The sequence below is a fragment of the Pelodiscus sinensis genome, chromosome 7 (genome assembly GCF_052426305.1).
Source record: "Pelodiscus sinensis isolate ZL-2025 chromosome 7, ASM5242630v1, whole genome shotgun sequence".
NCBI lineage: Eukaryota > Metazoa > Chordata > Testudines > Trionychidae > Pelodiscus > Pelodiscus sinensis.
In genome coordinates, this window is record NC_143058.1 from 69,344,611 (window position 1) to 69,368,972 (window position 24,362).

At 40.7% G+C, this 24,362-nt stretch overlaps 1 protein-coding gene across 4 annotated transcripts in view; it reads left to right on the top strand.

The window, feature by feature from the left end:
* MYO1B (myosin IB) overlaps nucleotides 1-16,238 on the top strand; it is a 195,752-nt gene extending 179,514 nt beyond the window's left edge. For all 4 annotated transcript variants that reach the window (XM_075934204.2, XM_075934205.2, XM_075934206.2 and 1 more), the window contains 7 exons: nucleotides 793-867; nucleotides 2,083-2,217; nucleotides 3,583-3,689; nucleotides 8,360-8,492; nucleotides 9,320-9,472; nucleotides 10,492-10,619; nucleotides 14,566-16,238. In XM_075934204.2, coding sequence (XP_075790319.2) covers nucleotides 793-867; nucleotides 2,083-2,217; nucleotides 3,583-3,689; nucleotides 8,360-8,492; nucleotides 9,320-9,472; nucleotides 10,492-10,619; nucleotides 14,566-14,689 — 855 coding nt within the window. In that variant the 3' untranslated portion in view covers nucleotides 14,690-16,238. The remainder of the gene's footprint in view (nucleotides 1-792; nucleotides 868-2,082; nucleotides 2,218-3,582; nucleotides 3,690-8,359; nucleotides 8,493-9,319; nucleotides 9,473-10,491; nucleotides 10,620-14,565) is intronic.
* The last annotated feature ends 8,124 nt before the right edge of the window (nucleotides 16,239-24,362 follow it).

Here is a 24,362-nt window from a genome sequence, read left to right on the forward strand (position 1 = left end):
GAGCAAGGGTGTGGGGGAAACAACTAGTCAAGGCACTAGTTGACTAACCAGTAAGCTTTTGTTATCGGATAGTCAACCAGTCGCTTACATCCCTAGTATATAAAGTAGTATCAGAAATTTCCTCTGAAAGTGGCTTTTGCTGATCACTCCATGGGGCTTTGTTTGCTAAATTTTTCATATCTCCGATTATAAACAAAATTAATATGTTTTGTCTACTATGATCAGTCACCAGTAACTCATTTTCCTGTTATTTTTCTAAGAGCATTTGTATGAAAAAAGTTGATGTATAGTTCTTTTCTTCTGAATTCACTTCTCCGTTAATGATTATTTAGATTTATAAAATACACACATAAAAATGTACATGTACAAAGAAAAAATCAATTAACAAAATAATTCGCAAATTGGTTTAGTGGCAATTGAGACTCAATAACATCATTATCACTAGAAAAGGTCCATTCTCTTCAACTCATCCTTAGGGCAAGAGATCTGTGAACATATTTTCACTTTGTGATAAACCCAATCATATTTGACAGTTTTAAAAACTATAAAAAGTCCTATGCTTTTTTACTATATATAATTTTTAATATCGTTTTTTGGAGCCTTATGTAACTTTGATCTTTGTCTGTGACCTATTTCCTCCCTCTTGAGTGTGCCTGATTTTTCTGTTGTTTCCATGGGCCACATTTATAACTTCACACTTCACTTTCTTAATGTACGGTGCTTTGTTAAAATCATTTGTGGATAAATGTTAATTGTGCATGTTCACTTTGAAGGCTTGTTTTATTTTTTCAGGTCCGTAGAGAATACAGGAAATTCTTCCGAGCCAATGCTGGAAGAAAAATTTATGAATTCACACTTCAGAAAATTGTAAGTACATATTTACATTATAGGTTAATTTAAAATTTTGTTTTCTAGCATTGCCAGAAGTGTTAGGCACATGAGCGTCTTAATATTTGTAAAGGAGACATCATATTATACACGTGAAGGCATGACCATTTAGTTATTTGTTGTAAAGAAGGGATACTAACATGTTTAAAAGTTAAGGACATGGGCAGCCTGCACTTAGTATCATCAGCATTTCTCAATACATTTAACTTCCCAAACTTGTGAACAGGCTTAAGTGTGATTGCACCACAGTTAAGTGGGAAAAGGGGTTGGCTGGGTTTACTTGATAAGGACACCTATGCCTTATGGCTGGTGGAGGGGGTGAGGTCAGAGACTGCTGCAAAAAGGCAGTTTGCAACACTGACTGACTTCATCAGGAAGGTGGGGTCCAAAAGGGACTAGGTACAAGCATTGGATGGGAGAATTCTCTTTGCAGCAAGCAAAGCCAGAATCCACCTTTTCTCCTCTACTGGAGGTGAACATCAGGTTGGGTTAGGAGCTGCTGTGGGCATTACGCTAGCTTCTCCTTTTTTAGGAGGGCTAGGAAGGAATTTTTCCTGCACCACCAGATTGGCTTTGGTTGAGTTCGGTTTTTTCACATTCCTCACAGCGAGGGTTAGAGAGAGTCTTTTCCAATAAGGAAAGGAGATAGGCTATATGCTGCAACTTATTTAGTAGGTTTGGCTGGATGTTCAGTGCAGGTACTTGATAGGGAAGGCATCTGGGAACCAGATAAATGACTGGATAAAGGAGTTAAAAGGAGGTATTGGATAATGGAACAGAATGGGGAAGGGGGGTTAGGGATTCCTCTGATTGGTATGGCAAGGAGCCAACCCCATTCTTATTACCCTCCTATGAGGGTGGTGGATGGTAGAGCCAAGCCATGGGTTGGCTGGGGGAGCCAGAATAGAAATCAAATGGGGTCTGCGGGAGCTCTGGGTAACGATTTAAAGTAACATGAATTGACCTGCACTGCACATTTTCTCTGACACTAGTCCCAGACATCTGTATAATAAAGTTGTGGCTTGATTAAAACCCATTTCAGATGTCTCCTGTACTACTTCCATTATATCCAGGCAATAGGAGTTTTAATTGAATAACAACACTTATTTATTGGAGAGCAACTGTCATTTCTCACTTTTTTGGTAGCTTTAAAGGTTGAGATTAATGAAGTATCTTGCTTCAAATTTCTCACAGATGCAAAAGTACTTCTTGGAAATGAAGAATAAGATGCCTTCTTTATCACCAATAGACAAAAACTGGCCAGCAAGGCCATACCTATTCTTGGATGCAACTCACAAGGAACTCAAGAGGATTTTCCATTTGTGGAGGGTAGGATGCATTTTGGCTGCAATGATATACAATTTGATCATATGACTTGACTGCCTCACTTTTGCTCATGGAGGGTGTATTTTTAGGAAATATTTGCTACAGTGCCAGTAATTTGTTTGCTTAAACTGTTTCTTTTAATCCTTCTGTTTGACTTTCCAGACATAACCATACATTATCTAGTCCTTTCAGTGGTTGGAAAAGAAGAGTAAAGTGTATTGCTTCTCCTGCTCTATACAATCAGCTCTTAATTTAATATGAAGTGAATATGCATGTTTCCTGTTAATTGGTGGCTTATAATACTTATGTTCACGTCCAGGACTGGAGTTAGCTCTTAGGCTAACCCTGGAAATACTCAGTGGAATATTATGCATGTGAACTGTGGTTAGCTGAAATTTGTTTTGGACCTGTTCATGGAGAAAATGGCGAGAACCTATTTAAGTGCTGACGAGACACTTGGTGAGCACTCATCATCTGTGATGATATCTTTACAGCTATGCCATTTTCTGCAAACTGTCAAGACAAAGATTCTCTTGTCGTAACTTTTTAGCATGGTAAATCAGGAACATGCTGAATTCTGCAAACATCCAAATTATTCAGCCACACTTTGACGGTTCTGTATATCTGTGTATGTGTATTAATCACTATTGGTAATTATTTGATTATGTTTATATTCTAAGTTGTTTGCTTTCAGAAAGTGAAGTTAATGCTGGAAGTAAGGGGCCCCATTCAAAGCAACTCCAGGATGAAACATTTACAAAAATGCTGTTCTGCCAGCTTAAAAGGAACAGTAGAATCCTGATTATTATCAGTTCTGTAAAGGCTGTGTCACAGTACATCATTGCAAAAAACCCACACCTGTGAAGTTTTGTCTTGTGAACCCCCTACAAAGGTCTCAGAGGAGTAGCCATGTTAGTCTGCAAATGTAAAAACAATGAGCTGTGGAACCTTAGAGACTAACACATTTATTAGATCATGAGCTTTTGTGGGTACCCTTGAAAGCTCATGACCTAACAAATGTGTTAGTCTGAAGGGCCATAGGACTGCTCCTGCAAAGGATTACCACTAAGATGCTAGCAGACAGTACAATCAGCTAAACATATACACTTAAACAAAATACTTTTTAAAAAATCATCTCTAATACGTGTAATAAACTGCAGCAGTATATAGAGCAGGCAAAGGCTAATGTGCCCCTGCTAATATTTGCTGTTACAATGGCATGTGGGATGGATTTGAGTCATTTCAGAAATATACTAAGAATATGAATCTTAAGCAATAATGAATAGTCATCTCATCAGTGATGGCTGCTGCTTTAAAGGAAGTTTCCAAGAACGATTTATGGTTCATCTAAAATGTTATGTTTTGTAGTGTAAAACATACAGAGACCAGTTCACAGATCAACAGAAGCTTATATATGAAGAAAAATTGGAAGCCAGTGAACTTTTCAAGGACAAGAAGGCTTTATATCCAGCCAGGTAATGAGTTATTCTGCTACTACTGCTAATGGTGCAAAGGAAAAAAAATATTCTGCACCCATACCTAGATTTAGGAAGTTAAGAGCTAAGCCTTGTTTATTTTAACCAGTGGAAACGGCTAGTTATGGACTTTTTTTATGGACCAGTTTGCTAACTCCTAAATGCCTACATTGAGATTGTGTCTGTGTCTCTGTCTGTCTTTCATGAGTTACTGGCTTGATAAAATTGTTGCCGGCATCGTGGAGGACTCGTGCCTTATTTTGTCAAACTGTTGGCTTTTAACTGTGTTACGTTAGAATTGTATACTCAGAAAATACCACCAATTTTTGTAATTGTAAGCACTGAGAACTGCTATAATGTGCCAAGACCTTAAATATATCAGAAGGGTTGTTTCTGTGCATAATAAACATTTAGTGAACATGACTGGATACCTCCTTCTCTTGCCTTGTGGATGTGGCAGTCAGTGGCCCATAGCCACAGAACAAGGTGAAGGGGTAGTGATAACAGTCCCACTCACTGAGGCAAAAGCCATGCTCTGCACGCAGCTAAGTAGCCAAAATTCCACATGAGAGGGAGCAACCAGTAGAGTCTACTACTCCTTACATTCAGCCCCAGCCATAGCTTGGCTGCTTCAAATCTGAGCATTCAATATGTATTTGAGCTAAGGATACCATTTCACAGGCCTCCAGTAACACAGTGCAAGGGTTCATGAGAGTACTCTGAGGAGGTTCAATGATTTGTGTCCAGGGTCACTGGCCCCAATGATCAACTCCTCCACCTCCCTCCCATGCTTCCTGCACACTGTGGGACCAAGTGTTCAGTGGCATGCAAAAGACACTGGAGAAGGGATGGAAAGAAGTGGGGAAGAGGAGGGGCCAGGATGGAGTGGGAGGAAGAACAGGTGGATGGGGGTAAGGCCTTGGGGAAAGGATGAAATCAGGGTGGGTCTTAGGGCTGGATGGGGCTTGAGCACTCGCAGGCAAAATTAAAAGCTGGTGCCTGTGGGTTTGAATAGGGTTGCCAGATGGTTTATCAAAAAATACCAACCACCCCCCTTCACCACCAAAAAGCACTGGGAAAAAATTCTGTCGGGGGGAGGAAAGGGGAAGACCAAAGTTGTTAAGCAAAAGTTGCACCACTCCCTCCAGTTTGGGACCACACACTAACCACCAATGAACCCACCCCTCCCCCTGAGCCAGGCGCCCCCTAGTGCCCCCATCCCAAAGGCACTCACCCCTGCCTCAGACCCAGGCCCCGCTAGAGTCCCCCCATCCCAGTGCACTCCGCCCCTCTCCCCCCCAAGGCAGGCATCCCCAGTATGCCCCCGCTCCGATCAAATCTCCCCCCTTTCCTCCTGCAGAGCCAGGCACAGAGGAACAATCTGACTTTTAAAGTGGCTGTTCCTGCTGCCCGGCTGCCTGTCTCGGCTCACATTGTAGAAAGAGGGAGGCATCACATAACCAGCTCCCAGTCTCTGCTGGTCAGGTGGGCCAGAGCAACGTGCGCTCCGTTCCCACCCCAGCCCGGTGCTCCCCTGGCGTAGCGCCCGGCAACCAGGGGCGGATATAGGGCAGGGCAAGCGGGCCCTATGCTTCAAGAAGCCCCGCACATGCTCCGTGGCAAAGGGGGGGCCCCACGAGATTAAATGAAAGTTAGGCGATGTTGGGAGTTGGACTGCAGAGTCTCTACCAAGAGCGGGTGTTGGGCATAGGTAAGGGATATCTTGAGGCTGACAAATTAGCAAGAGAAGAGATATCTGGGGAGTGGTGAGGGCAGGACAGGCTTTGCAGGGAGTTACCCCTGCTCTCCAAACTTCCCCCACTGCCCCGTAGTCCTTCCAGTACGTCCCAATGGTTTCCTGCTTCCCCCTGGGGCATTCCACCGCCCTGCATTCTGACTTCTGTTGTTGTTGTAAGAACTGCTGTTCTGATGGTGGGGATACCTTGTGAAGGGCCTTAAAAGTAATGACAGGCTTAGGTCTGAGGCAGCAAAGAAGGGGCTGCAGAGAGGAGCGACAAGGTCAAAGCAACAGGCTAGGAATAAATGATCTTTAGAGCAGCATATAGTCCTTTCTCCTATGTTCAGGATTTGGACAGTAGGAAACAAACAGAAATACTTGCCGCTAGCAGATTTGCCGTGGCCATTATTGTAGCTTGATTGATACCAAAAGTGACCAGTGTTGGAATGTGAGGACTAGGCAATTTTGCAGTTAAGCCTGTTAAGAAATACCTTTAAATAATGAAACTTGTAAAGCTTTTTATCTTCCCAAGGCCATGTTTGTTTGGTAATTATTTCTACACCAGAGACTCTGTCTACTCGGCAGTAGTGTCTGTGCTGCCTAAACTCTTACATATCTCTGCACTCTTATCAGTTTCTGAGACAGGTAGAGGCCTGAAAATATCAGGGAAATTTCTGATGAGTCTTCAGTTGGTTTTATCTACACAGTTACAATCACGGCAATAATTGCAAGAATGTCTACATTTTTCTTTGGGCTGGAGATGTATTTGTGTTGAGTGCAGTCAAGCTGATAAAAATCAGTTCTGGGGATCTTTCAAGAAGCTGGATTGAAATTTAAATCATGACTGGAACTGAGAAACTAGAAGGGTAGATTTCAGGGAAGCAAACCTAATGGTGCGTCTTTTTTGTTTTTAATAAATGTAATAGGGATGTAAATTCCCATTTAATTGGCTAACCAGTTAAACATATGTTTTAACCAGTTAACCAATTAAAGAGGGGCAAGCTAGGAGGAGAGTGGCCCACTTTCTGGTTGGAACCTCCCTTCCCCAGTGCAGGCAGGGGCTGCTCCATCCTGGCCAGATGGGGCGCCCTGACTCACCGCAGACAGAGGCTACTATGGCTGGGATGCTGGAGCAGCCTCGGGATGCTGGGCCTCTGGCCCATCACAGTCAGGGGCTACATTGGAGCAGCCCCTGTCTGCAGTGGGCCCCTGCAGGGCTGGAGCAGTCCCAGGGCAGGCAGGGGAGCTACTCCAGCCCCACCAGTTAACCAGTAAGCCTCACCCATTAGCTATACATAAAAGTAGCCTGTGTTAGTTTTCTCTCCAGACTGCTAGTCAGAATCTGAACGTGGAAAGATTTCTTCTTTGAGCAACAGGGAATTGATTAAATGAAAGCCAATACCCATTGTAATTACATCTTTCTTGTTTCAGCCGTATTCTATATTTTTGACCAAAATGCTTCCTAAAGTCAGAATGAAATGAAACCACACTGATTAAAGACTTACAAAACATTTTCAGCTAATTTGTTAGCGTGGCAGTGGAGAGGGGGGAGGTGCTAGTGTTTCTGGAAAACTTACTCAGCAAAATCTGACAGGCAGCACAGTTGCCTGAAGCAGGGTTTGAAAAAATTACCAGTACTTATTTTCTTAAGATCCTAGACAGATTAAGTTTACTAGCCAGGGTGAGAAAATGTGGTCTTTGAAAGCCCCCAAATTGGCACTGTCTGCATTTTACTGGCATATAACAGTTGTATATTGGAGGGTAATGTTATCAGCAGTCAACAACTTTCTATTTAATACATTTAAAAGTATGTTAATTACAGTATCGCTCTTGCTTTTCTTATGCTTCCTTTCCCTTTCAGGCGTCACTCTTTTCTCCTTTCTTTCAAATAATAGAGCCTGGAAATATGTATGTTTTGATTTTATTTGTCTCTACCTGCTCTCTTCTCTTTCTCTTTATTGTTTTTCCATCACCTCCTCTATAGTTTTTTGGGGTTTTTTTCAACATTCTTTCCCACTGCTGGAAAAAGTGGAGGCTGCTAGATTTCTGTGAGGGTGCTGTCCCTAGCCCCTGCCTGGCACATCCATTTTTTTTTTGTTTTACTTCGGCCTCCAGCCAGTTGGCATAAAATCATAGAATACTAGAACTGGAAGGGACTTTGAGAGATCGTCAAGTCCAGTTCCTTGCCCTCACTAAGCACCATCTAGATCATCCTTGATAGATGCCTATCTAATCTGCTCTTAAATATCTCCAGAGATGGAGATTCCACAACCTCCCTAGTCAATTCATTCCAGTGCTTAACCATCTTGACAGTCGGGAAGTTTTTTCTAGTGTTCAACCTAAACCTCCTTTGCAGCAATTTAAGTCCATTGCTTCTTGTCCTTTCGTCTGCCTGTGGAATTCCTAAATCCGTTTTGTGTTGCAGGAAGGAAGAAGCAGGTTCTCTTTCTCTCTGGTCATGCTGCTGCTCGTGTAGGAACAGTTCTAGACTGAAGAGTGTAATATTCTGCATTAAAATGTACAACTGAGGTTTTTGAAGTCAGAATTCTGTCCTATCAGACCAAGTAGGGGAAAGATCTAAATCTGACACATTCAGGGAGAGATTTGCTAAGACTAAGAGGAATGATAGGCACTGAACTCCCAGCAAAATCAATGGGAGCTGAATGCCTAAAAAATTGCTTTAGGCCCTTTTTGAAAATATCTACCTATGTGCTGAGACTGGGATATTATATATTCTTGTGTTAAACACCATGCAATTAAAAATTCTGTGGTGGGACTGCATACTGAAATAAATACAGTGTCTCGGGGGCTGTCATTGACACCAAACCATCATTGTAAAGCCAGCACCAGAATGTGAGAGTTCTGGGATTTTTGCTTTTGCCCAGAGGTCAGATTTAACTTGAGCATGTTTGTGGTGTTGTGTCCTCCATAGTGTTGGGCAACCCTTCCACGGGGCTTACCTGGAAATCAGCAAGAACCCCAAGTACAAAAAACTCAAAGAAGCCGTGGAAGAAAAGATCATTATTGCTGAAGTTGTGAATAAAATCAATAGAGCTAATGGGAAGGTAAGGCTTGCTATAAATTAACATGCACAGCTATTGTGTCCCCCCCCCCTTTATTCTGAAGGTAAAAACATGCTTATTGATTCAGTTTCCCCTGGCTGTAAAATGGGTATAATGAGGCTGATCTCTTATGTAAAGCACTCTGAGATGTATTGATGAGAAGTCATGTGTAAGAGGTAGGTATTGTTCTTTAACTGATGGAGATTTCTTTGATAACTGTTTTAAATAAACTATCCCTTTTAGAAGGTGGAAGTGTAGGATTCTTTTTGGAGAAATATATAATTTACAAAAGTTGGTATTTAGAAAAATTAGTGCTGTGTGGTGTATTAGGAGAAGATAACAGAGGACAACATAGTATGTAAATACTACATGTACCAAAATGCTTATGTATGTGCGTGCACAAATATATGTACTTGATAATGCATTTATTTGTAACCAAAATTTACAGTGATTTCAGTAGACATTTGCAGTGCACAGGAATGAAGAATCAGGATCATTCTCATTTTTATATATATACTCTGACATTCAATTTTCAGATTGTGTATCTATAAAGTTACAGTTAAAAGCATGGCATTTATACATGTAAGTATGGAGCAAAAAGAACAACGAGGGTGCGTTAGGTTTCTGAATCCATAAGAAGGCAGTTAACTAAAAGTGATCATGTTTTCAGAGATGTTAAACTAACTCTGAGTTCTTAAGATAATCAGGTTTGAAAATGTGAGCCAAGGTTCTTAGCTATACGAACTACTTGTTTTCTTAAAGGTTACTCTGTTGTGGAGACTTCATCTATGTGTATTTGAATAGATGTTTTTCATTTTCTTGTTTTACAGTGTGCATCCAGGATTTTCTTGCTAACAAAAAATAATGTCCTCCTTGCTGATCAAAAATCTGGACATATCAAGTCAGAGGTCCCTCTGGGTGATGTTACTAAAGTGTCCATGAGCTCTCAAAATGATGGCTTTTTTGCTGTGCACCTCAAAGAGGTAGAATTTAAGTTTGTAATCAATTATAAAGCAAATGTATACTATATGAGAAACACAGAGATTATTTTAACATTAATTCTTGTGTTGCTAGCATATAGGGTTAAAACATCTGTGTAAACCTTTCCTACATCTATGAAGTGGTAGGTTTAAGATTGCTAAAGACTAGGTAGTGGGACTGTAAAATAATGGGTGACATTTTGTTTGTGAAAATGAAGTCTAGTGATTTGTTTCAGCCTTTTCAGAACTAGACTTTTGTAAAAGGGTCCGTAGTCTGGTTTTCATTTGTAGTGAAACCTTGTCCTTAGGAAAAAAGCTAGTTTTCCTGGCTCTTTAGCGTAACTGAAGGATAATGAACAGATTAGTAAATGTGTATCTGCTCTTCAAGAGCAGTGGGAAGGTAGATTAAACCCCTTCTTTTTCTTCTGAATAAACCTATTGGCTTCTGTACATATACGCTTCTAAAAATCCTTTGATGTTTTCCCCACATTTTTATTGTTCACTTAATCACACTCTCTCTTGCATTTTTTAATAACTTTACCATTCATCCCCTTGAGGGGAGCTCAAAGAACCATCTTTTTCTTTGTGCTAGTATCAGCAGTTGGTTTTAGTTCCACTGTGATAGTACTGTGAATGGCAGTGATATTGCCCGCAGAGGGAGACTAAAACAGTACATTTCTGTAGGGTTTACAAAATTTAGTGGGCTGCGTGGGGTGGGGGAAGAGACTTCTCTCAATACTTAGAATCCTATAGAACCTTCTCATCAGATTCTAACAGTTTTAAGATTGGGTCATATTCGAAGTCCAGAATTTGAATGGTGTTCCTTTTTAACATAGAAGTCCAAAGGTGATGACAGAAAATTTCGTTGTTACTGTCTTGCTCACTGGTGTGCTTTGCTGGTATTGGATACTTGTGTCCGGGTTTTGGGGAGATGCCATAGGAAGGAGAGGCTCTGCTGTCTGTTTAGCTATATAGAACTCCACAGAGTAGTTGTGAGGATAATAAACTTCTTTCTGTTTCAGGGTTCTGGAGCAGCTGGGAAAGGGGATTTCCTGTTTAGCAGTGATCACCTTATTGAAATGGCCACGAAGCTTTACCGCACCACACTCAGCCAGACCAAACAGAAGCTCAACATCGAGATTTCTGATGAGTATGTTTATTTTTTGCTTGTTTATAAAAGGGCGTTTCTTTCAGTGCAGCACGCTGATGGGTTCAGCAGTCAAAAATCTAACTGTGGATAAGCAAAAGGACATAGTGTAATTGGTATTTTTTTCTGATGACAGAAAAATAACTTTTAATTGGGGATTCCAGTTTTCTATTTCTGTCTATGCCCATTTCTAGTATTCTTTTTTGGCTATTTTACAACCTTGAAAGTTAGTGGAGGTTTTTTTAGGTTTGTTTGAAATGATATTATATATTTGAGCAGAAATCATATTTCATTATCAATGAAATTAAATAAACAGAAATTGAAACCATCTTTTATTTGCTTACATTTAGGTTTTCACACTGTGTTGTAACCCACATACATAGGGCCCTACCAAATTCACGATCCATTTCATGGTCAATTTCATGATCGTAGGATTTTAAAAATTGTAAATGTCATAATTTCAACTATTTAAATCTAAAATTTCACAGTGTTGTAATTCTAGAGGTCCTGACCTAAAAAGGCATTGCAGAAGTGGGGGTTGCAAAGTTATTGTATTAGGGGGGTTGCAGAATTGCTAATCTTACTTCCATGGTGCTGCTGCTGCTGGTGCTGCCTTAAGAGTTGGGCAGCCAGAGAGTGGCAGCTATTGGCTGGGAGCACTGCTTTGAAGGCAGAGCCATGGCTAGCAGCAGTGCAGAAGTAAAGATGTCATGGTATGGTACAGGGATATATGCGAGTAGCTGAGTCGACTACTTGCATTCTCCCCCTCCACATTGCTGCCTCTCTGTCAGATTTCAAAGGGGAGGGAGAGCTGGTTAAAAGCTGGTTTCCCCCCAACACAGTCCCTGTGGTGCTGTCTGCCCCCTCCCTCCCCCCATTACCCCCACCCCTGGCTGCTGCAGCAGGCCCAGGGTTGCCATGGACAGAGGCTGCTCAGCATCCCACGGAGCAGCCCCTGTCTGCTTGGGCTGGCCGCAAACAGGGGCTGCTGGACCTGGCATGAGCTGAGATTGAACAAGCCCAACTCAGTCCTGACTCACACCAGGTCCAGGAGCTACCCCTGCTGCAGCTCTGCAGTTTAAATGTACTAGGAGCCAGGTGCGCAAGCAGCCCAGCTCCTCCTACTTTTAAACTGCAGAGCGGCAGTGGGGGGTAACTCGTGGAGGCTTCTTCCCTTATCGCAGCCTATTTGCATTTATTTATTGTCAGGGGAAGGGGCTAACTGATGAGCAAATCTGAAGCACTGAGGTGGAGCTATCTGTCTTCTGTATTGTCCTTTTCATCAGCAAAACTCTCCCCAGACATGGTGAGCCAGCTGCAGAGGGTTGTTTCAGGTGGTCAGGGCATCAAGGAAAGTGCAGCACTGGTGTCAGCCTGTGGATGTGGTTGCTTAGTGTCGCTTTCTGGTTGCTACGTGGCTGGGAGCTCTGAGCAAGTGATTCCAGCGTGTGGTATTGTAGAGCAGGAAACGTGTACGGACTGGAAGCTCTGCGAAGCACAGGCTGCTTCCTCTCCTGAGCTTTCCAGTCAGTTTGATTGTGTGATTTCTGGCCGAAGGGAAAAATTGTTTGAAGTTGTTGACTTCTATTGGAACGCTTCTTAAAGATGCTGAAAGGAAAATCTGCCTATGACAAAAGACTTATTTTAGGTCAAAGGGATTTGTGGGAGAACCAAACAATGATGTGGCACTATCTTTACTGCTCTTAGCTTCAGATACCCTTTTGCTACATGGGGATGGGGACATGCAGAAAGGCTTGATAAATGTATGTTGACGTTTTTAAGCAAGTGGGTGGTTGCAAGGGAGTTTTTTCCACACTCAGTAGAAAAAGGGGGAGGGGGAGCGGGAGCGGATGTATTGGAAACCAGATTACAAAATTGAATCGATTCTGGACAGCAGCTATCAGAAACTTGCACATGACTGAGAAGGAACTGTGAAAATTGATTGAGAGGAATAAATGAGGGTTATTAGACTCCACAAACACTGTGTGGAAACAATCCAGAATAAATATTCTCCAAGTGGTCATAATTGTGGTGCCTTACCTGTCTGTGCCACAAAGCATAGAAGTAGTCCACTTAATTTCATGTAAACAATAGTCCGTGTGGGGCAACGAAGCAGCCAGATATGATCTTTATTATATTTCTGGTTAGAGCATTAGCCTGGGACTTGGGAAACCTGCATTGAAGGAAAATTGCTTTGCCACAATTTCCTGTATGACACAGGTGACAGTCATTCAGAAGTTTTCTTTTTCCATTCCCCCATCTGTAAAATGGGTATATTAGCAGCTCCCTATTTCGGAGTATGGTGAGGTTAAATCATTAGATTGTGAGACGCTCAGATATTCAGTAATGGTGAATACCTAACTACATAAAAGTACCTAACTACAGGTTGAACTTCCCTAGTCCAGTGCTCTATGGCCTGGCAACATCCATGGCATGTTTTTGGTTAGCCAGATCTCCACTTACTATAGGTGTGGACAAGTTTCCTGTGGTCCCACAAAGTTTGTTTACAGCCACCAGCCCTGGGTCTCAGTGTTCTGTGCTATTTAGCTCTAATTTACCCATAAGTGTCTTCTAAGAATCCAGTAGCAGTAAAGTGATGGCAATGCTGCTAGACCATATTGACTTCCCATGGTCCTGCAAATTCTTTGGTTCGGCACTGACATGTCCTGAGGGTGCTTGACTAGAGAGGTTCAATCTGTTTGTTTACAAGAGTAATTCTCCAGAAATCTTAAGTTCTGCACATCTAGAATGTCTCCCTGTTAGAGTGTTCGTTTGTTTCATTATACTCAGTAAAACCATCTTTTCTTTTAATGTGCAGTAGCTTGATTTATCTTCTATAGGTCACAGAATCAACAGAAGAGTTCTAACACTACATCATGGTATAAACTGAGAGAGATCCTTGTCTGCATTAAATTCAGTCTTAATGGTTACTTGCAATATTGTTAAGCAAAAAGTTTGGAACCCTAAGAGTTTACCAGTATGTGAATTGATTATCTTTATTCCACTTTTCCCCAGACAGTGATCTACTATATAGTTGTTATGTATTGGGTAGTTTTATGCCATACAACATTGAAATATAAGTTTATGGTTATTTATTACGTGAACAACATGATTATCTTTAAAATAGTCTGCAGGCTTTAGGGATTTATAGCAATGTATGTAGTTAAAGTTTTTGAAAAACCAGTAGAAGAGCAAGATCAGTTCCAATGCTGTAGTAAGTGGGGAATAATTGTAAATGTCTCAAATATAAGATCTCTTTGCCCTGCGTACATTGTCACATCAATTTTACCTTGAACTAAAATTTCTCTGTATTAGCCTTATGACCTTGTCTCCGCAAATGGTTAGTGGTGAGTAATTGTACACCCCAAAACTACTAGCAGTGGAGGAGAATAGTGCATATTTGTTTTTGGAAGTTTTCTCAAGGAACAATGTAGACAAATCTTCAAGTAATCCCTTCATATATTTGTATACATCTTGTTTCAATTGTTAAAATATTTGTTTACAAGAGTTGCCTCATCACGGGACCTTTTTCAAATTTGGTGCGTGTAATCTAGACATTAACCTTTGGTAGATGAATATGTGAGTTTGCATCTCTGATGTTATGTTTGGTGTATTTTCAAGCTTTAATCATACTTTTTCAGTCCATTCTGAATGTTCCCTTTCTAAGTTAGTGCTGCAAAAATATACAATTTGAAGGTACTTCAATTATCTTCCACCATCAGTGATTAAACACAATGGAATATAAATGGACAAAAATACCATATAACATAACATTTTCAAGTTTAAGCTTCTAATATTACTATTATAAATGATTTGATGAGGTAATATTGTATACCTTTTTCTTGTTACAGTAGTTTATGAAAGAGAGCCTTGAACAAAGGACTATTTGCTGTACTTGTGGGGGGTTTTTTCCACCCTAAATTAAAACCCATTTTATTCCATTTCCTAGGTTCTTGGTTCAATTCAGACAAGACAAAGTATGTGTGAAGTTTATACAGGGCAACCAGAAAAATGGCAACATCCCAACTTGCAAACGAAAAAACAACCGTCTCCTTGAAGTCGCTGTACCTTAACTACAGGTGGCCCCTCTAACTTTCATGGACTTGTTTTTTTTTTATAGTGCAATTTTTAGTTTTTTGGGCTGCCCCTGTCTAATAGCTTTAGAAACCCTTGGCGAAATATTTGACTAATAAGCTTTTAAATCTTTCTTAATGCAAAGTAGTTTTAACCCTCAAAATACAGATTTTGTCCAGTGGCAGCATTTTATGAACTGGCAAATCTATTACATATGATATGTGCTCATTGTTTAGCCATCACATTTTAGTACAGCATACCGTAAACCCACATATTAATGCAAAAACTATTAATATATTGGAATAAAAATCTGTCTCACAGAAGATATATAGATTGCATCATAAAAACTTTGATGCTTATTGGTAACTTCTGCCCATTACATTTTGATTCTAATCTGTGCTTGTGATCTAAAGGGTTAATTGTTTACTACCATTGTAGTTACTGGCAAAATTATGAGACTGAAAAAGTAAATTTAATTGTAATCAGCTCTAAGAGGTATGTAACTTGATCTTTAACAGAATATAGTGCAGGAAAACCTAATTCTGCAAAGCAGAAGGAATGTATAATTGCCTATGCAGCGTATGCATATGGTTTTTATTTGCAGTAAAGAAGCTGGTATTTTGAAACAGGCTTTCTAATTAGGTCAGATATTTTTAATGACTATACAGTAGGAAGCAGAGTAGAATTGTTAAGGAGGCAACAGCATTTCTTTCATTCACAAAAGCTATGTAATTCAAAGCGTATTTTCTATTCTGTTTTTTTCCTTAAATTACCTGTTAACATTAGATCCTGAAAAATCCAATTGTATAAATAATGAAAATTGCAAGGTATTTAAACTGTTTAGTTATTATCTGAACAGTTAGTCTTTTTTCAGATATGGGCATGTACAATGTGCAATAAAACACTCATGACATTTTGTGAAAAATTATTTATAATACACTTTGTGTGTAAGAGAGAGATGATTGGTACAGCCTGCATAGTTGATGTAGGGATGAAAGTTAGTTTGTGGTTTTAATTTGCAGTTTTTTAGAATGTACGCAGCAGTTGTCAATTTGGGGAAAATACTTAGAATTAAGAAGTTTCATAATTCTTGGGGGGGGAGGTGATGTACATAAATTGATATAATAATAATAAAATTGTCCTAATTCTGAGATGTTTGGTACTCTTATGTTATAACCGTATTTTTGTATTTCAAAACTGTTTTATATAAAAGTTTTTTGTGCCTGATGTAACGTGTACACAGAAACACTTTACAATCAAAAACTGCATTATAAACTTTCATTGTAACTGATTGCAATTAATCTTTTATAAACCAGATGCATTAGCTGAAAGCATGGATTTATGGGGACATTTTTGAGTTTTTAGATAGAGGTAATTACTCAAGTGAAGGGTTTGTTGAATGTTATTGCCTGATTTGTTGATTCAAGGACAGTTGAGAAGTATTGTGTGCTTGCAGTCTGAGATAAGTACCTGCCTTCAAAGACAGGTTAAGACACTAGATATGCAGTGCTGAAAACCCAAGCAAAAATAAAGTGAAGATAAAGCAAAGTTCAGAGTCTCATTACTCTCCTGTTGGTGAAACCATGTAAAATTTATAAAGAGTGTCTTTTGTAATTGTTTTATTGTAATGTAGATTTTCAGTATTAAAACCCCACTTCTTTCAGTAAGAAAATCACCAGTGCTTCAGATTCCTTACATGTCCAGAAAAATGGTGGTTCTACTTTTGAAATGATCTTACTTTGGTGGGTTAAAATCAAAGAGAAGTGTTTAGTTGTGATTGAGGCACAACATGGTTGTTTTTGCTTGTCTCCTTAGTACTTCTAAGGTGGGATTTTTGGGAGGGTAGCCGTTTAATGGTAATTGTGGTGAAATGTTTCTGTTTAACTTCTCTTAAGTGTGACAAAAGTTACCTCTTTCTCATAATCCTTTGGTAATGTCTGAGGGCGCAAAATCAATCTGTTGTCCAATTCATTAGTTGGACGTTTCAAAGAATCCTAGAAATACTATAATTGGAGAAGTTTACAAAGTAAACTATGGTATAAATGCCTAGAGCAATGTTGGGATGCGCTCGGATTGTGAAGTCATTGCTGTAAGAATATAGCATGAAAGTGGTGATGTAGCTGAAGTTTCAAACTCCGTTTGTTTTGGTTTTTTACATACAAAGAATTAAAACTTTCTCTTGGGAAAGTGTAGCCCAGTTAAAGCTACAAGGGCTGGTAAAACTGCTGCAGTTATTTGCATTTGGAAAATTAGAGGTGAAGTTCAGGAGCATTTGAAATCTTGACCCATATACTCAATGGTACCTTTTCACTTTTGCATCAGGTTACTATATAAATTACTTACATTTTATCCTTTGTGTTAATTTAAAACAGGGGTCGGTAACCTATGATTGTAGGCCAAATATGGCTCACTAGGGATCCAGATATGGCTCTTTTGGAGCGTCAGCTCAGCCCCCACTAGCTACTCACATTCACACTCTAGGGTGCTGGCTCTGGCACTATAGCTTATGACTCCCTGCAAGATTGAAATACCACCGGCTTTCTGGGGGGGGAGAGGGGGTAGCCCTGAGCCTCTGAGCCTCCCCACCGGATCTGGCGTGTGGGGAATAAGCAGAGCCAAAAATGACTGTGTGCGCTGCCATTTTCTTTTCCCTTTGCTCCCATTGGCCGGAGTCTCGCGAATGGGAGCAGCAGGAGGCTGTGTTACACAGCACAAAAGCAAGAGGCCCCCCTGTATCCCCAGCCCGCTTCTGCCCCCTCCCCCTGGCCAGAGACGCTGCCCCCAGCCTGCTCCTGCACCCTCCCCCCAGGCCAGACACTTACTCCCAGCCTACTCCTTCACCCTACTTTTCCCCCCCGAACTTGCACCCTCATCCCCTCCTGCACCCCACCTCCTGCCCAGCTCCTGCACCCCCATCCCTATCCCACTCTCTGGCAGCCCTGTCCTGCACACTTAACCCCTCATTTTTGGCCCCACATCAGAGCCTGGGGAGGCGGGGCACAAAATCCCTGAGAAGAGTCAATCTATCATGAAGCCTTGAACCTCAGTCCTACCTACCCTCCCCATGGGGCTGGAGCACCCAGGAAGTGAGGTGTTTCCGTTGGGGGGGTTTGGAAAGATGTGTGGTCGTGGGTTGTGGGGTTTTTTTGTTTGTTTGTTTTTGCTTCTCACTTGTGTGGTCCCTAACTGATTTTTTTTCCTGTGGATCAGTGACCCCAGTCCAAAAAAGGTTCCCCATCCCTGCCGTAAATAAAAACAATGTTGAAACTTTTTGTGTTGTACATAGTATTTTACTTTAATTACAAATTAAACCTGTTCAACAAGCCCCCAATTGGGGTCCAGCCCCCCTCTGGCTACAGAGTCATAACACTCTGGCACCCCCACAAGCCCTAACACCTGAATCCTGAGCCCCTCATACCACCACATCCCCAGACTCCTGCATTCCCCGCAACCCCAACCCTGAGCCTATTATACACCTGAACCCCCTGCACTGAACATCTCATATTCCCACATCCCCAAACTCCTGCACCCTCACATCCCAGTCCCCTCCCATAAGATTGACAGAAGACAGCCTGAATGTTAGCATGAATCTGGGTTTGACCAGTTATGATATAAACTTCAAAGAAATATATGAAAAGATGCAGCAACACAAATCCCATTAATAAAGTCTGAGTACAATGTTTCATTTATGCTATTCTTAATCATGTTAAATATCAATAATATTAAGTTGTGTATTTTCAGTCATGAAAATGGGCATTCTTATACTGCTCTTTGTTGACCACTTGTTCTGAATTTTGATGTAGTTTGGCTCTTTGCTTTGAAAAGGTTGCTGATCCCTGATTTAAAATGATCATACTAAAAGGATAGTAGGGGTATTTGAAGAAAATGAAGGTCTTTTACCTTGATTTCTATTTGTGTTCAAGAACCTTTGAAGTAGTTCATACTTTCCAATATATTGCAATTGGACACCTACGAATTATTGCATTCTAAAGATAGAGATTTTTTTTTTTTGGAACATACATTATTTGGATGTGTGTGTTTAGTCATGATGTTTTGATGTTTAAAATAAACCAGGATGTAGAAAAGAAAATGCAAGGTCACTTGGTCTGTTTCCTTTCACTCCTTTTCCTTTCTTCTCCTACTTATTGTTACTGGTGCACCTGAAAAAAAGGAGCAAAAACTCATTGGCACTGAACTTATGCATCCCTTTAATTGTCATTGAGCTCTTTGTCAAGGATCACTGTTGGATGGAATTCCTTGCATGAGACTTCACAAAACAAAAATCAAATTCAGTTCCTGGACCCATATCCTCCCTAAATCTGTATGCTGCTACTTACACTGCTTCCCAATCCCAGACTGCTAAAACTTTCAAGAAGTTCAGATTTCCTGTTAATTGTATGTCATATCGATTAATGGCTTGGGAAAACATAAGATCTGTATTTTGTGTGGGTTTTTTTTTTGTGTGTGAAGCTACATATCTTTCCAAGTGATTTCACAATAATCTTTTTTTTCTAGTGCAATTCTACTGTATGCAATACGATGTGAATGAGTTTAAACCTTTCTGTAAACATTGCTTTCTTTGACCATTCTGCAAATTCAGCGGTCCTGCGGTCAGAATTTGGATTGGCTTCCCAAAGGAATAGTGTAAATATGCCAGATTAATTTGATTTTCATAAAATGGCATCAGTCCACAAATCTATCACTTTCTCCATGTGGTATGGCTGGAACAGAAGAAAAAAAAATTTATTTTTTTTAACAGTTTTATACTGAATTTTATACTGATTTCATTTTTATTGTATAAGTCATGGCATGAGTAAACTAAAATGTAAAACATAAAGAACAGAATTAGTAATATGCCTGGTTTGTGTTTTGTTTTGCTTTTGCCAGAAGTGAAAGTACAGTTTTTCTATCCTAAACTCAAAGTTTCAGTATAAAATGAGATATTTTGCCCCTTTCCTAACTTTTCATTTTTAACAGTTAAACTTTTGAATAATTAAATCCTTACTTTTGAAAAACAAATTTCCATGTTTTATAAGATATGATATAATTATTTCTGCAAATAGTACTGTAGTAGAATTGCTATTTTAAGAGGCGAGGAAGGGCAACACAACATAAATATTTAAGCTGCTCTGGACACTAAAACTTTAATAAACATGAATGTTTCAAGGACAGAAAGGAAAAACTAAGTTTAGAGATACTATCAATGTAAAATTTACACACATCTGTGTTGCAAGTATCACATATGATTGCTGGAACTAGAAAATACTTTAATTCTTTTAATATTTGCTCCTTTGGCATCTTCATGCCTTTGCATTTGGCAATATTTTTGTTAATTTCACTGTTTCCATTGTATAGTCGGTTTCCTCTGGGATTTGGCATATAACAGTAGGGGAGGAGAGAATGTGATTTGTAAAATCCCCTAAATAAACAAAAATCTCTGGCACAGACTGTAGTACGTGAAAGTACTTTTTAAATAACCTACAGTACTTTTAACTGACTAGATTTCATATTGAAAGTGTTCTTCCGATATCCCAGAATTTTTGTAATTCAGGTTACAGACATGAGGCCTGACACTGAAGCAGATGCATAACTTTATTTGTGTGACTAATGTGGACTTCGTGTGAGTACAGTTACATAAACACCTTAGTTTCTGCAAGATTGGGTCCCACGGGTACCATGCTTCTACAAGAGGAATGATAATATACTATGTGTGACTTCCATTTGTAGAAACCTTATCTATTTTTCCATTTAAATGAGGTAGTTTCTTCCAGAAGTGGTGTGTAAGGCTGTTCAATACATGGGAAAACATTATTGGCAAGAAGTGTGTTTGGAGAAAAGCACTTCCTTCTGCTTGAAACATCAATAGAGATGCTTGTTCTCTATCTACATATATACACACAAGCTGTATTCTCTGATCCAGAGTAATGGTAGAACACAAACTGTGGTATTTAGCTTATGCATCAGATACTAAGGATAATTAAGGTGGGGTCTCTTAGCCCTCTTGGCTTCTTACAAGGAGAACATGGAGGATGAGGATTAGTAGTGATCCTGACCATTTTGAACAGCTGCTAATAACACTGGAAAAATCATCCTTGTACACAGATGGCTTGGGACCAGGAGTTCTGGGAAGATTTAGTGGAATACATTTGGAAGCTGAAAGTAAAGAAGGAAACACACCTTAGTTTTTCCTGTAACAAAACCCATGGATGAGTACTCCGTACGGCTTGCTACCTGTCCCTCGAGTAAAATTGCCCAAACGATGGCTGTGAAGTGAATATCAAACTACATCCCAACTCCGCATCACCTTAGACCAACTCTTACTCCTTCATGGGCTGAAACACTCAACGTTAACACACATGAAAAAATGGTGTTAGAAATGGGTGTTGTGACCCCATTTCCCCATTGCCAGCAGGTGAAGTTTGTGTCTGAGCTTTTTGAAACGCACTCCTCTACCAACTGTTACCAAATGTCAAAGCTTTAAAGTGGCAGGACAAAAATACCCTAAAATACAAAAGAAAAGCTGCACAAAGCAGTTGATGTCAACATAAAAAAAGAAATGTCATTATTTCTAAAAATCGTAATATCTTCATATATTTCCTAGAATGCTACGTGTTTGATAACTTTCATCAATTAATGGCTTAGTCACTTGACACTCAGCTTAAATTCTGAAAGCTAAATCTAAAATAAAATAAACTTGTATTCCAAGAAACACGGGATGACTGAAACAAAGCCGTCAGTCCATCCACTTCAACCACATTCTGCAGCATCTATAATTAGCCTAGATAAGTGTGTACAAATTCTTCTACCTCTAGATGGAAACAAGTAACAAGCAAAACTCTTCTACGATCGCTCATGCTGCAAAGGGGACAGGCTAACCTTGCTAACAAGGGGGACATGGTGGCCACTTGCAGTTGTGTGATCCAATATCCCTTCTAGAAGGTGGCCAATGAACATTTTTAATTTCTTCAATGTTCTCTGTGGAAGAGCTGCGCTGTGGGCATGGGACATCCCTGGCAGAGTTCACTGGGATAAGGTAAGTTCTATAGATGGAGAAGCTGAAACTCACAGGTTAGGTGAGCTTGCCCAAGCTCACGTTCCACTTCACTCTCAGAACCGGGTGTAGAACCTGAGGCTCTGTAGCCAGACACGAACCCCATCTTGTTTCCCCCCCCTCCCCCCCAGAGAGCAAGAGAAAGGCAGTCAGCCTTTGATGCCCTGGGAACGCAGGTGTGGTGCCTGTCCCTGACTCTACCATAAACAGAAACCAGACAGTAAATGGGCTAGCTGCTGACTGGGAGGCCTCCCATCGCCCTGATGGCTAGTATCAGTAATTGACACGCCTGCACTGTCTCAGGAGAGGAATCTTCGCCCAGAGGTGCCCGTTGTCTGCATTTTCCCAGGTGTGAATTATGCTTTGCACCCTTCATGGGAAACTTGGCATTCAAAGCCATTTTTCCTAATTGGCCACTTGAGACCAGGAAGAAGCCCATGTGACCCAAGAGGTATAAAGAGGGGTTGAGTTGCCCACCCCATTTGAGCTCCAATCACCTACACCTGCTGGCAGGTATTGATTGTCTCCCGAGGTCCGTGGGACGCCCAACCTCGCCCTACTTCTTCCCGAGGGATTGAGAGAAAGATGCTGGCCTCGCCAAGTCTGGAACGCAGGGGTGAGAATTGTACCTGCAATGTGTTTTCTTTATGTGTACACTTTAATTGTCACTCTGTTGTAAGTTTTTAGTTACTTTATTATAGTTTTCTTAAGTCAAGCTGCTTCATTTCTATTGTAAACTGCCTTTGGTAAGGTGATTTAGCTATAAACTTTGGGAATAAGTGGGGTGCCCTCATTCACTTATAAATATATATATACTGAACCAAGTTTCTTTATTTCTTTTCTTTCTGTCTCCTATAAATAAGCCAGTGCGTGTCAAGCTTCTGACTTGAACCCGTGCTGCTGTACCCGAACCGAACACAAAAGAACTTCAGCCGGTCAAAAGGGACAGGTATAGGAAGAGCTTGGGCGTTTTGGATCGTGTCGCTTCCAGGGGACAGATCCGTTGGGGCACCTCTCAGCCTCCCCAGGCTGCCCACTGCGAAGGGATTTCTGTATCCTAGCAGCTAAAATCTGAGGTGTAATAAGCTCTTCCTATAAACTCAGGGCATCTGAGAGCCTGTTTGCTGCCCTCTGCAACGGGACCTCGGTCCTAGCAGTAAAGTCACAGACGTTAAACTATTTTTCGGGGCGCTCTCCAGCCTCCTAGGCTGCCCACTGCAACGAGACTTTGCGTCTCAGCAGTTGAAGACTTGGGTGTAACACACACGCACACACTGCCCTGACCATTTCGGCTGACAGGCTCCAAGGCCAATTCCTAAGACTCTAGAACAAAGAAAAATTAGCACCATTAAGCAATCAATTACTATAAAACGTGAGGAGGGAGGTGTGTGAGTATTGCAGGAAAAGAACCCCCTTGCCTCAAGACTTCCTGAAGTCTTATGCCATTCTAACACTTTAAGAAGCTTAATATAATTTAAGTTTCATTTATTTGGTGGCATTTTAAATCACAGGCTGCAACTTGTTGAGGCTAGCTCAGTGGTCGAAATCGCTTAAGGGATCAGTCTGATTAGGTTGTCATTTAATTGGCCATGTAGCTCAGGAGCTCTAGCAACCCCTTCCTGTGCAAAATGTGTGGAGAATGGAGGAGCCATAGAGTCTGTGCATTCAGTGACTCTTCTGCAAATTGCTCGGTGTCTGCGAAATCCTCTGGATTGGGAAATGTAATGGAGAGCCGGGGATCTGTGAAACCTTGGCCCGCAAACTTGTGGACTATGCCCACCTGTGTGATTGGAGTCTCCTCTCGCATAGCAATGCTGCAGGCCTAGTAGCAATGCTCCTCAACCCATTGACTTCAACTCTCTCCTGTTCATCTGCAGAGGCAAAGTAGGAGCTAATGCTTTCTGCAGCAAGAGCTGCTGAGTTTTTCCCATCTGGCAGATTTGAATGTCACTTGTGTTATGCCACCTCTTGCCCCACCTGCATTTTCCAAAGGCCAGAGGAACACAGGGCACCTGCTTAATCCCTGATCCTTCTCTGCAGGCTCATCTCACAGTGGTCACTCCCTCCTCATCACTATTTGCTGTTCTTTGCACAGCTCAGTGATGGTTGGGAGGGTCATATGCACTTTGAGGATAAAGAATAGCATTGCAATCTGTTATATTAGATTTTTGTACATTAGGAAAGATTACTTACAGTACTTTGTCTTATCCTTTTCTGGATTTAATTAGCTTGTGCTGAGTGTTTTCTCTCCCTTTTTATTGTAAATTCAGTTTCTGTAGAGCTAGACTTCTTGAAAGATGCTTTGTTCCTCTTTCCGGGCCAGAGTGCTAACCATATCTACAGTCCAGCGATTTCCCAGAGCTTCAAGGCAAAATTTAAGCACAGTTGAAGAGACATGAAAACATTGTTGTTCTCTATACATGTTATATCAATCTTTCTCATTACCATGAGAAATGTTCACAACCAAGTAAACTGATGCTCTTGTAAATCCTATACTAACTTAATTTCCTTCTCCCAGGACTGCCAAACTCATGTTAGGCTAAAAGAAGGCAAATGGAGAAGTAGGAAAAGTCAACTAACTAGTGTAAAATAAAGTAAATATCACCAATTTTCACTTACCA